This window comes from Amphiura filiformis, chromosome 8 (assembly GCF_039555335.1).
Source record: "Amphiura filiformis chromosome 8, Afil_fr2py, whole genome shotgun sequence".
In the NCBI taxonomy this organism is placed as follows: domain Eukaryota; kingdom Metazoa; phylum Echinodermata; class Ophiuroidea; order Amphilepidida; family Amphiuridae; genus Amphiura; species Amphiura filiformis.
The window spans coordinates 46530969-46546198 of NC_092635.1; the positions used below are offsets into that span (position 1 = coordinate 46530969).

At 36.2% G+C, this 15230-nt stretch overlaps 1 protein-coding gene across 1 annotated transcript in view; it reads left to right on the forward strand.

The window, feature by feature from the left end:
- Window positions 1-6125, forward strand: part of LOC140159578 (plexin-A2-like) — a 348956-nt gene extending 342831 nt beyond the window's left edge. Inside the window, 2 exon segments of the mRNA XM_072183069.1 lie at window positions 4753-4906; window positions 5519-6125. Of these exon segments, the coding sequence (XP_072039170.1) occupies window positions 4753-4906; window positions 5519-5614 (250 nt within the window). The 3' untranslated portion in view covers window positions 5615-6125.
- The last annotated feature ends 9105 nt before the right edge of the window (window positions 6126-15230 follow it).

A 15230-nucleotide genomic window follows, 5' to 3' on the forward strand; every position in this document is an offset into this window, starting at 1 on the left:
GGGTCAGCCTGTTGGTGTTTTAGATCGAGTGAGTGTCTGGTGGAGTATAAGAGAGAGTGATGGCTGGGCGGGTATTAGAGAGAGTTTGGGTCAGCCTGGTGGTGTTTTAGAGCGAGTAAGTGTCTGGTGGCGATAAGAGCGAGTGAGGGTCTGGTGGGGTATTAGAAAGAGTGTGTGCCAGTCTGGTAGTGTTTTAGAGCTAGAGAGTGTCTGGTGGAGTATAAGAGAGAGTGATGGCTTGGTGGGGTATTAGAGAGAGTTTGGGTCAGCCTGGTGGTGTTTTAGAGCGAGTGAGTGTCTGGTGGAGTATAAGAGAGAGTGAGGGTCTGGTGGGGTATTAGAGCGAATGTGGTCCAGTCTGGTGGTGTTTTAGAGAGATTGATGGTCTGATGAGGTATAAGAGAGAGTGAAGGCTTGGTAGGGTATTAGAGAGAGTATGGGTCAGCCTGGTGGTGTTTTAGAGAGAGTGAGTGTATAGTGGAGTATAAGAGAGAGTGAAGGCTTGGTGGGGTATTAGAGAGAGTATGGGTCAGCCTGTTGGTGTTTTAGAGCGTGTGAGTGTCTGGTGGAGTATAAGAGAGAGTGGGGGTCTGGTGGGGCATTAGAGAGAGTATGTGTCAGCCTGATGGTGTTTTAGAGCGAGTGAGTGTCTGGTGGAGTATAAGAGAGAGTGAGGGTCTGGTAAGGTATTAGAGAGAGTGTGGTCCAGTCTGGTGGTGTTTTAGAGAGATTGATGGTCTGGTGGGATATAAGAGAGAGTGAAGGCTTGGTAGGGTATAAGAGAGAGTGTGTGCCAGTCTGGTGGAGTTTTAGAGAGAGTGAGTGTATAGTGGAGTATAAGAGAGAGTGAAGGCTTGGTGGGGTATTAGAGAGTATGGGTCTGCCTGGTGGTGTTTTAGAGCGAGTGAGTTTCTGGTGGAGTATAAGAGAGAGTGAGGGTCTGGTGGGGTATCAGAGAGAGAGTGTGGTCATGTCTGGTGGTGTTTTAGAGAGAGTGAGGGTCTGGTGGGGTATAAATGAGAGTGAAGGCTTGGTAGGGTATTAGAGAGAGTGTGGGCCAGTCTAGTGTTATGAGCATTACATGTATATCAAATGAAAGTTTAAAACAAGGGGTTTCACATGGTGCTCACCAAGTTTTCGCTTGTGAATAGGGGAAGGGGTTAGGTGTGGTCATCACGGGCATAGATATTCGTGTTTGGTCAAACACAACCGTGGTTTCTAGTTCTTCTCCTCCTCCTTCTCCTTCTCAAGACCAGTCCTTTGCACCCCTCTAGCTCAGGAACTAAAGTAGCCCCTGGGCCCATACTTGGTACAATGATGGCCCATGACCCCTAGATACATCCTAGGGTACCCCGACCCCAAAGGTCAAAGGTCATGGGCTACAGGGGGCAATATGTGTAAAATTTCAAACAGCTCTAGCTCAACTACTATAGCACCCTCAGGGTTCATACTTGGTACAATGATGGCCTATGACCCTAGAAGTATGCTATGCTAGCCGCAACCCCAGAGGTCAAAGTTCATATGCTTTAAAAAGCAAAATAGGTACGACCGGTTAACACAGTGTATCGCAATAGGTAGCATTTTGGTAGCTACCTGTATTTGCAATGATAACGGCCTGAATCGTACGTCAAGGAAATTGATCACAAAAATTCCCTTAAAAGAGAATGTGTAGGCTTTTTGATATTAGTGCCTTGGACCAGCTCAAAAGGCTGTCATTGTGGGACATGGCGTATGGTTGGTTAATGGGTGTTAGGAGGGTTAAGGGTTGTCACGGTTTGTAAGGGGGTGACCAAGGGGGTGGTCACCAGTTTTTATAGATTTGGCGCCCAATTGGGCGCTTTTTTATTTTAAGTGCTATCAATTAAAGCTTATAAAAGGGCTTCCACATAATGGTCACCAACTTTTGATTTGGCGCCAATTGGGCGCTTTTTTTTATTTAAGGTGCTATGAGGATAATACTTATATCAATTAAAGTTTATAACAAGGGCTTCCACATAATGGTTACCAACTTTTGGATTTGGCGCCCAATTGGGCGCTTTTTTATTTTAGGTGCTATGAGGATGATACTTATATCAATTACAGTTTATAACAAGGGCTTTCACATGATGGTCACTAACTTTTGCATTTGGCGCCCAATTGGGCGGTTTCTTATTTTAGGTGCTATGATAATGATACTTATATCATTTAAAGCTTATACCAAGGGGTATAAATTTTTTCGTTTTGTGAATAGGGGAAGGGGGGTTGGGTGTGGTCACGGGCATAGATATTCGTGTTTGGTCAAACACAACTGTGGTTTCTAGTTCTTCTTGTTCCTTTTGGTTCCTATTTTTCTTCCTATCTGCTTCACTTCACTGTATATCCGCTCTATAATAAGAACCATTTACCTCTTGATATGCACAATAAAAGTTGTGCTTCCTTTAAATTTTAAAATAGATCCAAATTCCTGCTTTTTAAAATAGAGCCAAATTCCTGTTTTATTAATGAAATAACATTATTAATATCCAATTTTGGAAATATCATGAAATGATACATCTACATGACCCACACAAATAACTTTGCAACATTTTGGAGATAGCATCAGAAGAGTAATAATGTGTAGTATCCTGGAGCAGAATCTATGACTTCCCCTCTAGTGACAAAAAGGTCTTTGACCTGATTCCCTCAGGTGAATTCGGATCCATACCTCAGGAAATGCACCATATATCAGCGTCAGAGAATGATAATATATGAATCAATCAGGGTTTAGGTTGTGTTCACACCCCAAAATGGGATACCCAGGATTCAATCCGGATTGAACTTGAATTTCATTTTACTTTCTGTTCACACTGCCATCAAACCGGCCCCATGCTCTAGTTTAAGTTTTATCCACATCAGTCTTTGTTGTTTTTTTGGGGGGGGATCTTCCACAGGGGAGTATGAATTTCAAACAGAATGAAACCGTTAGGCAGCTCCATTTGAATTTAATATACCCTCTGAGAGAGACTCAAATCTTCCTCAGATGAAGGGTGAATTGATTAATGTGCTAATTCCATTTCAAATTCATATTCCACAGAGGGAGTGTGGACTTTAAATTGATTAGCCCATAGTACATGATGAATGCACCAGAAAGGGATTTAACATAAATGGGTGTAATTATAGATAGATAATTGAGGGATGATTGTCACATGACATGGTGGAATATTATAAATAATTTCAAAATGGCTGCCCAAGCTTTTTAGCTTGTGGGTTAAAACCATCATTGCACAAATGTCTTCAGGTTTTCTCCTAAACTATTTTTTGTAAAATTTCTCACGTTTTAAAGATTAAAACTGCAGTTCCTGCAATTTATTTATATACTGACATTTATTGAAGATATGGATGGGGATGTCATCAGACTGAGGGGCTCAGAAGGGTACCAGTTTCAAGCTCTCACTTTTAGCAGGAACTGGTTTAGAGCAGGGGACATGTTTTTCCCCCTTATTTTATTAAGTTGTATTTTGTAAAAGCCGAACAAACTTTAGTTCTTTCAAGTTACTAATATGGAAAAGTTTGTGAGGACTTCTTCAAAGTTCAGAAATGTAATTCAGGATAAGTGAAACGTGACGAGTAACCGGGTTTTCTAGTCCCATCACTCAGTGACACATTTCCAAGGTAAATCGCATGTATCCGCTCTCTTGCCTGACATAGGTAATTCATATCTTCCTCATTCTGGTTAATGTTGTCAGCATGATTTACATTGCTGGAGGGCACTGATACACATGCAGTAGGGTCACAAACATGCTCATCCATCAGGTACAAAGTTCTGTATCCTCAATGTGTGTACATTGATAGAACGACCTTTTGAATGTGTTGGGTACAAAAACTCATCCTCTGCAATTGTTTGAACTATGATGGTTAAATTGGGGTTAGTGGACTTTATCACTGGATATGAGATATTTTAAAGCTCATAGTGATAATTTGCAAAATGTTTACTTTTACTAAATGTTTGTCAGAAATGGGAAAGGAAACGAGGGAACATTTTTGTGGTAAAATTGAGGTCATATCTTTCTTCGAATGATCATGTGTAATGATAATGATAGAAATGTGTAACACAATTGTTGATGCAAGTGTTTAGGTGTGTGAGTTATTTGTTTTTAAGCTGTTAGGCATTTCATAATCTATATTTAATAGTGTTAGGAATTGATGTTGAATTTGATTGGATTGAATGTCTTTAAATCTGTTGTATGTGTGCGACCTTTTTTTAGTGGTGGTAGCAAGAAAAACTTATGAACGTTGGAAGAAAATTAATCAAAATCCCAGAACTGTAGGGGAAAATATATAGTTGGTGTCCTAAAATCACCATCACATTTTCTTTTTTATGTGTGTATGTGTATCAAGTTTTAATATTGCTAGCCATCCAAAACTTTTTAATGAACATAAAAAATAATAGAATGTATGCTCAGATACAATGGTGTTGCCAGGACTTTTTCAGGAGGGCAAGGGGTCAAGGCAACGCTCACAGGGGAGGGGAAAAAATTTGACAAAAATGTGCGTAAAAGCACAAGGTACAAATCTTTAAAATCAGGGTAGCCAGCATCTTACAGGGGTAGGCAAGACTTCTCACAGGGTGGGCAGCTGCCCCTCTTTGCCCTTCCCCCTGGTTATGCCACTGCTCACATTTTCCCAACATAGATGGTTGACTATGCCAATATGTATACTTAATGTAATGATTGCAATATTGCCTACAATGACTTAATTCCAAATATTTGTGCTCTGTGTGTTTTTATGCTGCAGGTATTACAAAGATATCCAAGCATTACCAGGTATTAGTGATCAAGATATGGCAGCCATGTTGGCTGAGCATTCCCATAATCACCAGTATGATTTCCACACCATGACGGCACTTAATGAGTTGTACTTCTACTATGCCTGTACATATAAGGTTGAGGTGAGTAAACTTTCTTTATCATAGCATAAATGCCAGTGTTGTAAAAAAACAGGGACTGTCTTTTGGAATTTGTAGGAGAGCATGAAATTACTCTTCTGGAGCCTTCAAGGAGAGCTGTTTAGAGCATTTACAATAGATTGCAAGGAGAGAATGGTCAACTAAGGAGAGCTAAAAATCACTCTCCAATATCAGATTTAAGGAGAGCAGTAGAGTTGCTCTTGCTCTCCTCAAAAGGCAGTCCCTGAAAAAACTTGCATTAAAACTCACACCAGCAATAAAATGCATACAAAATGTAAACCTGGCCCTAAACAAGTTCCAAACTACCAGCTAAAATACTCCACCCCATAAACAACCCCTGAATACAATATTTTAACCCAGAGTGACCCTTTTGGTATATAATTTCAAAACATTTGGGGAGGGAGATATCATATTTTGTGAATATTTTTAAAAGAAAAATGTCTAAGTGTATTTTCCTGATGTATCAACCATTTTCAGCAATTTCAGACACTTTTACAGATATTTTTTGGTCTGCATTGGATCTGAAAGGCCCTTTAATTTTATATGAGCTCTAAACAAGAATTATTTTTTTTACCCACCATTTTATCTCCTTAGATTCTCAAAGCACTGACCGAAGACGAGTTCGCACAGAAGCACAGACTGGCAGAGAGGTTCAGCGACATTTCACGATTAATTGCGGAATCAATGTGAAGGGTAGAGGGCGCATGTCGTCTTCGCCTTGCCAACGGGGCTTTCATTTAATGTGTGCTGCCAACTCGCTGACGGTGCTCTAAGATGTGCTGTCAGTATATGTAGAGAAAACTCTTCTGGTGAAAGAAATAAAAAACTTTGCCTTCTTTGATTTCAAAGAGGAAGATATTATGAGTTTGAGAATTTATTTTTTACTGAAGTAACTATAGACTCTGTATCAGACATTTTACACTTGCTTGTTAATTGCATTGTGCCAGCACTTAATGGTATTCCACACCATTGTCATGCTACAGAGACTATAGTCACATCGGGAAAAGGAAGTATATAGAGAATGGTCCATGGCAGTTATTGATTTATTTTTTATTGAGAAGTTGCAACACTTAATTCTTCAGGTGACTTTGAAAATACATACAGTTTCTAGAAACACTTGTTTCTGAGCACAATGTTTTCATGCAGTATTTTAACCCACATGTGTCTATTCAGATTTGGCTCTTCTACTTGAAATCCATACACCCTTGGCTCTTCTACTTGAAATCCATACACCCTATGAAAGATATGTTCTTAACATTCCACACATGTAGTGCAAATTTCAAACGGGGGTGACTCCATATGAAATCTTCTCCCCCTGTGTGGGAATTCATACACCCTATGAAAGATATGACCTTAATCTTCCACACATGTAGTGCAAATTTCAAACGGGGGTGATTCCATATGAAATCTTCTCCCCCTGTGTGGGAGATTAAGATCAAGTCTTTCATAGGGGTGTATGGATTTCAACTGGAATAGCCCATTTGAGTTTGTAGTAAGTAGAGAAATGTCATCAGTCCTTTTCAGGAAAAGGATTTTTTAAAGGAGAAACACAAGAACCTAATGACAATGGGACCAACTTCCAAGCGCAAATACAGCTATTGGTGATGCAAAACCATGCAATATATGACAAATCTGTGAGGCTTGATTTTTTCTACACATAAATTGGATAACAAGTGGATTACAATGTGAACCAATGTAAACATGTAATTTGTTTCGCTGAAAACAAACGCAGTATAATGCAAATGTGTACGTATACAGTGGATGTATTCTTTTATTTAAACACAAATTAACATTCAGCCTAGTTGAATCGCATGCTCCCAATTGAGCATATTTATTTAATATGTCAACACTTCTCTGCAAATTCATTGTGTAGTGTTGTTGTAACAAAAAATTATCATTGAGTATTCTTAAAAAATTGATCGATATTGTTTGAACTAATGAGCCTTTTTGCTGTCAATTTAAAAAAATCTTGTACCCGTAATTGTCCACCAGACATTCTTTTATTAATTTATATTCAAATTTTGATAATAACCTAATGAAACCTTAAAATTATTGCCAAATTTTGTAGATAGTTATAACCATGCACTGAAAGATTTTTTACGCTGTCTGTCAACTGTTGAAATTCCTTGAAATTGTATTAAGAAATAAAACAAAGTATGAACTGAAAATATGAACCGGTTAAGAAGTCAGGTTAATAAATTTCATTTATTTCAAAAACTGCATTGCTTCAATTAAACTCTCTGATCAAGGGTAGATTTCACCAAATGAATAAATACCAAATAAAGATATATGTAACATGTATTTATAACAAATCCTACTATGAAGTATATGGAGAACTTGTAACTTCATGATGGATTTATGTAATAAGTATATAAACAAAAAACCATTGTGAAGTTACAAGGTATAAAGAGTATTTGTACAGAGATGCCACTTTGCAGGAAATTTCCTGAATTCAGATAATTTTAAAGAAAATTTAACAATTTCAGGACATTTTTGCTCTACCCTTCCTGTGCAAAAGAATAGGAAAAGTATATTTTCAGGAAATTTTGATAACACCAAGTGGCATCTTTGTTTGTAACCTCATGATGGATTTATGTAACAAGAACCCATATAAAGTTACAAAGAATAACAAATTCTTTGTAACTTTTTGGTGAGTTGCATACAATTGGTTAATAGCTTTGCGAAGTCCACCCCTGTCAGGGCAACTTTTTACATTCTCAAGTTTTGTTCCTTAGTTCATTTATTTATCCATATGTTCTAACTTACTCAAAGGGAGTATAGACTGTGGTTCCTGGGTATCTATACAATGTAGTTCAACCCATGGTCTACAACTTCACAGGTGCACTATCTGTGTTGTCTCATTTTCATAAAAGAGTGAAACTAATGGGCTATTCCAGTTGGAATCCATACACCCCCTATGGAAGACATGACCTTAATCTTCCACACACAGTGGGTGTAGATTTCAAATTGAGCCACCCATTCAGGTAACCTCATTTGAAATTTACAATCCCTGTGTGGAAGATTAATGTCATGTCCTCCATAGGGGTTTGTGGATTTCAACTGGAATAGCACAACGCTCACTGGGGGAGTTATACACATAGTAATCACATAATATGAATTGATCCCTATTTTGAAGATATCCAGCAGTGATTAGACCAATTTTGATAATTTCCCATAGCTCAGTGATGATGTGCGCATCGACGAAGACATGCTTTGCATACAATTCTGGGAATTATCTTTGTACATGAACTGCTAGGGTTTTCCTAGTCCTATCATTCCCTCCGAGCGACACAAAAAAGTTCCAGATTTATAGAAAATTGAACACCTGATTATGGTTCAAGAAAACATCCCATTCATACTTGTCATTCCTATCTACAACTCAGTGCTTGTAAAGAAGCACTATTTGATACAATTCCAGTACAAGCTAATGAATGTAGTTTTCTGTCATAATCAGTAACTTAACCCAGACAAAGACAGATAACGTTTATTATTTGTTAACAAAATAAATGCTGTTTACATTGCTGTTGAATACTTCAAAGGAACTTGCTTAAGAAGCACTAAATCGGTGTTGTTGATACTCAATTTGGCATCACTGTTTTTGTTAGTTTTGCAGTCTTCCACTTCTATCTACTGAAACCCACTTTGACTGTGCACTGTGAGGAGAAAAATTGTAATGTGTAGGTTTTCAGGGTTGTCAAAAAGTGGTTAAAAAATGTCAAAAAGTGGTCACACCCCGCATGATAGTGACTTCTGATTGATAAACAGTGGCCAGTCGGTTCTCTGTAAAATATCGAAGCACCTTACAAAAATTATATGCTTGTAGTGACTATATAATACAACCATTAAAGAATGGATTTCTGGCCCACTTTTGTCACAACTCTAAACCTCAAGTAATTACCCCTATGATTACAAATTATGTGTACTTTTAAATTCAAAACGGTGCTACAGTTTCTCATTATTTTTATTTTCCTAGTCTTTGTGTGTGCTCTCGTTGATTTCTTGTATTACCTCTAAAATCTGTGCAAACTTCAGACTTACAAATTTTGTTTTTGTTTGACTTAATTAAACACACCTTGTATCAGTTTTGGCACAGATTTAAAATCAAGCCCCAAAGTTTCAGGCTTAATCTTGTAAAGCATATAGCGGAAAGGCATGTTGAATTGAAATATGAAGAGAGCTTATGTGAACGCAGGCCCTTTGAAATGTCACTGTGGAATTGCGGTTTTTGTAAATCTGATAGCGTTTATGAAAACAGTATTTTTACATGCAAAACATTTTTTTTTTCTTTTTTGTTTGTTAATTATGAGCCGATGTGAACGCAGGCACTGCTCTTTGAATTATCACTGTAATTGCGGTTTTTGTAAATTTGATAGCATTTATGAAAACAGTATTTTTACATGTTCAATTTTTTTTTCTTTTGAAATTGTTAAATGTGATTTTTCTTTATTGTCATTTCTTGCCTAACCATTGCGATGAGCAGTTGACCTCGGAATAAAATGAAATGTGTTTCTTGAAATTCAGAATTTACAACCTAGCGACATGCAAGATTCCAGACGATGTTTATTTCAGCTGCCATTTTGTTGCAATCTGATATATAGTGTAGATGTTGAACTTTGACTTACATTTCTTGTCAACTGAAGCTACGCAAAAATATTAGAAAAAAATAACAATGACTGCTTTTAATGTTTAAAAAAATGTATGATAAAAATGTAAATACAAAGATTACCGTTTTAATCCTGAGCATTTAAAAACATAAATGTTTTTCCTTTTTTTATATATTTGTTTTTGACATTCCACCCCACTTTAAATGTAACAAGTCACTTTACTCATATGTCTGATTATAAATATATTTATCTGCTGTTAAAAACTACTGTGAATGAATGAGTGAATCATACTTGTTATTCAGCAACAAAGCGGGCTAATCCATTTAAAGTCCACCCTCCCCCTGTGGAAGATTTTAGAAATACCTTCCACAGGGGGAGCACAAATTTCAAATGGAATTAGCACATTAACCAGTTCCACTTGAAACTCGCCCTACCTGTGCGGAAGATTCATCTTTCTCAGAGGGTGTATGAAAGTCAAATGGAGCTGCCTTATGTGTTAATTACGTTTGGAACTTGTACTCCCCGTGTAGAAGATATTTCTAATATCTTCCACTGGGGTCGGATTTTAAATGGAATAGCCTGATGATGAGATTTGAAGAAAAAACACACATGTATGTATTAATATATTACTGTATAGTAATTTTGTATTTACCGTTGTAATGTTTTATAATCAAAAGGAATTGTGCAACATATAAATTGTTTGATTGCGTCTTTTTTCAACAAAAAGGGGAATTATACAGGCATTTAAGAAAAACAAGTAGAATAATAGTTTTGTATTGTGTATACTACTACTGTGTATCAGTTCTATGTGACTCAAGCATTTTTTACTCCAATGCAACCGTCACTTTATCAGGGAACACATTGGCAATTTACCGAAGCCAAAAAAAAAGTGCTTAATTTTTTACAGTAAAAAAAATAATATATATATATATACTTGTTTCACTGTTGTCATCCTATTGCACTATTCGGCACTTTGTTTACTTCTTGTTATTGTTTCAACTTTACAAACCATTCAACATCGGTCCAAATTGGTTTTTGAAGTACTTCGTCAGCACAAATATTTTATCATCTATTTTGTGCTTTTATTATTTTTCTTTAAGTTTCAGCCACAATTTTTGTTTCAAAGAATTGTCCAAAGTTTATTCTCTGTGGATTAATATTGACTGCTTAACATATGCAGGCAATGAGGTTTTTTGGGAGATTCATGGGTCATCGTACTATGTATTTGTGTTTTTTATACTTTGGACGTGAAAAGACTACCCTTTTTTATAAAAATTGTGGCCTACCCGAGTGGTATATCCACTTTTGTTTGTTCGTAAAAACCACCAAAAAATATTGCTAAGGAAATTGCCATTGTGTTTCTAACCATTTCTATTTAGTTGTGTTTCTTTGTACTGTTAATCTTTGTACAGGAATTTATAGCTAAATATGAAGTACAAAATGCATTCACCAACAAACTTAACACACACATGTAGCTTGCAGCATAGCAACAGTATTATTGTTATCTTACCATAACGCTGATTTTGCTCCAACTTCGGAATTTTAGATGAGAAGTGTTTCTTTCTTTTATTTTTAAGTTCTCAACCAAATTCTCTGTGTAATTTTGAAGACGGATCTTGAGGCACAATCTCTAGATGCGAGGAAGTACCTTAAGGTTCTTTGGTGCCATAATGCTAATAACTTTCAACCAGCAAAGCAAAAACCTAATGCTGATAGCAATTAGTAGAATCCAAAAATGCAAACTACTTTCTATTTCCAAAATTTTACATTGTATATAGCTAGGCTAACTTTTTGTTGCAATCTACACGGTGGTATTTGATATAATATCACAATGTTGACTTTTATCTCAATGTTTTTAATAAATGTATTTGAGAGAAAAATAAAATAAAACCAAGTGCCACCATTTAAATGGATACATCTTTTGCCTGTAACATAGAGCTATAATATAGAAACACTTTGCTCTATGACTTTTATTGTGGACTACAATCTCAGCACTGAATGTCTATGTGGTCTTATCAAGAGGTGTACATAATTGGTGTAGATCAGATTATAAGCTTAATGGACATTCGGTTAGAATTGTAGCTCCATCGGGGACTATTTTAATAAACTTTCTTGAGATAAAAATTATGATGATGATAAGATAGAAGATGTATAAATTTCTTACAAAAACTATTGTAAATGTATAATTGTATGCTTTCATTATGACTATTCATGTCACATGAATATGCCAATTGTTACTTCATTTTATGTGTAATTTGATTTGTGGCTATACCACGTGACATTTGTGTGACGGTGTGCGTCACACAGACGGAAACCGCCCTCTATCATATTGCTATAGAGAGGCTTCCGGTACACATCAATGCCAGTGTAATTTTTTCAATGTCCTTGTTGCTTAAATCACTTGACACCATTATTTCAATGTGACCTTACATTGTGCTTTGTAATGATCACAATAAGTCATACCACAAAAGGGAAAAAATGTTTTGAATAACGCCAAGCAAAATTTTATCTGTTTTATTTATTATTAAGCTAATTGTATCATGATACTGTACCACCCTTTGTGTATTGTCTGTCAGCCGTTAAGAAGTTCAAAACATTGCTAGAGTGAATTAGACATTTGCCAAAGTCAAGACTTTCACCAAATCTAACATTGTGCTCACTGAAGTACTAGCTGAATATACGTGTAGACTTCAATCAAGTCCACTGGTGTATTTATACAGCTTTTGCTCTATTGAGCGTCTAATGCGAGTTCTGTATAGAATTTTCATTGTTTGAAACTTTTTTCCCCAACTTGCACAGATGTGACATCAAAAGTGTTTTTCTTTTAAACATAGGTGCTTTATCAAAAATGGTGATATTTTACCATAGTTCCTTACGACAGGCATCAAAATGAACCAGAAGGCGATCAGATGATCTTCAGATAAAATTGTGTATTATTTAGGAATATTGAGTGTTTGATTTTAAACATTTCATTAATGATGTCTTTACTAGACCTGAAGAGAGTTGATGCATTCAAATTTAACCCTTAAAATCTTTCTACGTTGGCTTTAAGAACTTTTTTCTAGTAGATATTGTGGTATCGGTTGTGCTCACACCACGACCCTGAATGTCCCTCAAATCTCATTGCTTTGTTGCAATAAGCAGTCAATGTTTTTACCACAGAGAAAACTTTGGAGTAATCTGTGAAAATTGTGGTTGAAAATGAAAAACAAAATAGAGGCTGTTCTGTTTAGTGAACTACCTCCCCAAAAACCAATTTGGACCGATGTTGCATGTGTTTTTCAACTGAATCCATCGTAACTTTGCACAGTCTTAGATAGGGCCATTCAAGGCAATTATGTGAACTCCGTTGTTATGGTTCTTAAAGCCACAAAAAAGATGTTTGAAATCAGTTTCTAAACAAATGAAAAGAAACAAGTCAATGCATATCAACCAATTCTTTCTTTGTTGTCCACTTATGTGGCATGTTATCTTTCATGTATTTGGTCACTACCAGTTGCTTTCAATATTTTTAGATCGTAAGCTTTGCTTGCATAAGCATAGGTTGACTATTATGTAATATGCCCCTCAAATAGGTACTGTGACAGTTATAATAATTTAGAAACATGATGTGGTAGATTTAGTAAAAGATGTTGGTGCACAACATCAAAATACCACCGATATTATTATTATTATTATTAATCAAGAAGATAACCTGAAGTTAACTTATATTATTCCAGCAATGTATCGCTGTAAGAAAAATCCAAAATTAACACAACTTTCAGCAATGAATCGCTGTTAAAAACTTTCTTACCAATCAGATTGGTATTCAAATACAAAAAATTGCATTTCCAATAAAGTGCATTTGTAAAATAGCTAGACTAATTAGACTCAATATCAAAAAACTTTCGAATTGCAAACCACCTTAATTTATTTTTCAAGATGCTCTACTACTGCAAACAAAAGCTCCTATTTCTCCAAATTTGCTAATGTTTTTAGTTTTAAGCATAAGTGTTTTGTAATGTAAATATTAATAAAAATATTAAAAAAACATTGTACAGTTAAGGGGAAAAAAGTGGTTTTCAATCAACTTTATATTTTATTTCTTTCAGTTCACGCAAGTGCCTATTCCATACGTTTGTGAGTATTATTATACTCCATGCTATAGGCATTAAGCTGCTTCTGCTTATCTATCTTGTGTGTACGTACATGTCTTTCCCTCTTTGTGGTATGACTTATTTTGAAGGTCAAAGTTCAAGTAATAGTATGTGTGATGATCTAATGATCTTTATATTGAACTGTAATAAATTTTAAAATCAAAATCACAGATAATTTCTTGCTGTCTGTTTGTTATTCTTTCATTGTTTGTCTTCATTGTTACTGTTAAGAACAGATTGACGTGTAGTAATTGCAAATAGAACCACTAATGTGGGGTGGGGGAAGCTGTGCCTGTGTCAGCTTCAGGACAGTTGGAGAGCAAAGAGGGGGCCAATGTTATTAATTTCACACTAAATGCATTTTTATAAACCGTTATTTAAATCCTTAACTTCAATGTGCCCAAGAGGCCTGACGACCTAGAAGATCTATTTCTATTCAGTGATTAATCAGAATCTCATAAAGAAGGATTTCTAATTATTTTATGTCATTATAATGTAGTTCCCCTTAGGACCTTAGGGTCAGCTATTTGCAGCTGTAGAGTACAGGACATCTTTGAAATATATATCAACAAGAGAATCCAACACTAAGTCATGGAGATTTAAAACACACACAAAATAACCATCTTCCAATTTGTCCACTGTCTGAGACAGAATCTAAGTGCATGAATTGTCCCCTAAGTTACTCTTCACAGTTATGTATGAGACCAGATCAAAAAGTGAGTCTGGACTTTTGGTATCCTGGTAATAACTATGCCAGGGGTCAATGAACTTCAGGCCTCAAATTTCAAATTTGCTCGAATTGTGTTAACAATTATACCAATGTCTACCTCTAGTCATATAAATAGGTATATCACTCCAAAATTCAGCACAACACACTGTTATTTAGTGCTTGTACATGAAAGATCATTATGGACAGAATTGAAATCGGCCAATAGATTGTGAAAGTGCTCTGAGGTGTCAAAATGAAAATATAGTTCCCACTATCTGAGGTGTTTTGTTACCTATGCTATGTAAAACAAAGAAAAAAAGCGCAGTGATTTATAGTGCGCTACGCACAGGCACAACGCCTAGACGTTAATCCACAAGCCTCAGCACACTTTACAGGTTGTCGCTGACCACTACGGCCTCGCATCATTCCATAAACCATTAAACAGCAATTCAGGGACTTTGCTGCTTCAAGAGCGCACACCCTAGATATTCCACATAAAACCATCGCAACCAGGATCAGCTCCCCGAGTTTCGTACGGGTTACAACGAGACAAATTAGCAGTGAGTTCCTTGTCCAGGGGAATTTCAAGCTAACTCAATTTTACACGAGAGCGGACTAGGCACCACCAGGGTTCGAACCCGCAACCTCTCGCACCATAGTCGAACGCCTAAACCAACATGGTTTAAATTGATTTTAACCAAAAATATTTAGTAATATATCTATACTATTAAAGAGGAACTTGCCGATAATCGATACTTTGAAGAGGAACTGATCGATTCATCGGTATCATCTCGGAGATTATAGATAAATTATAAATTAATAAATAGATAAATAAATAAGTTCTAGCATTTCCAGAT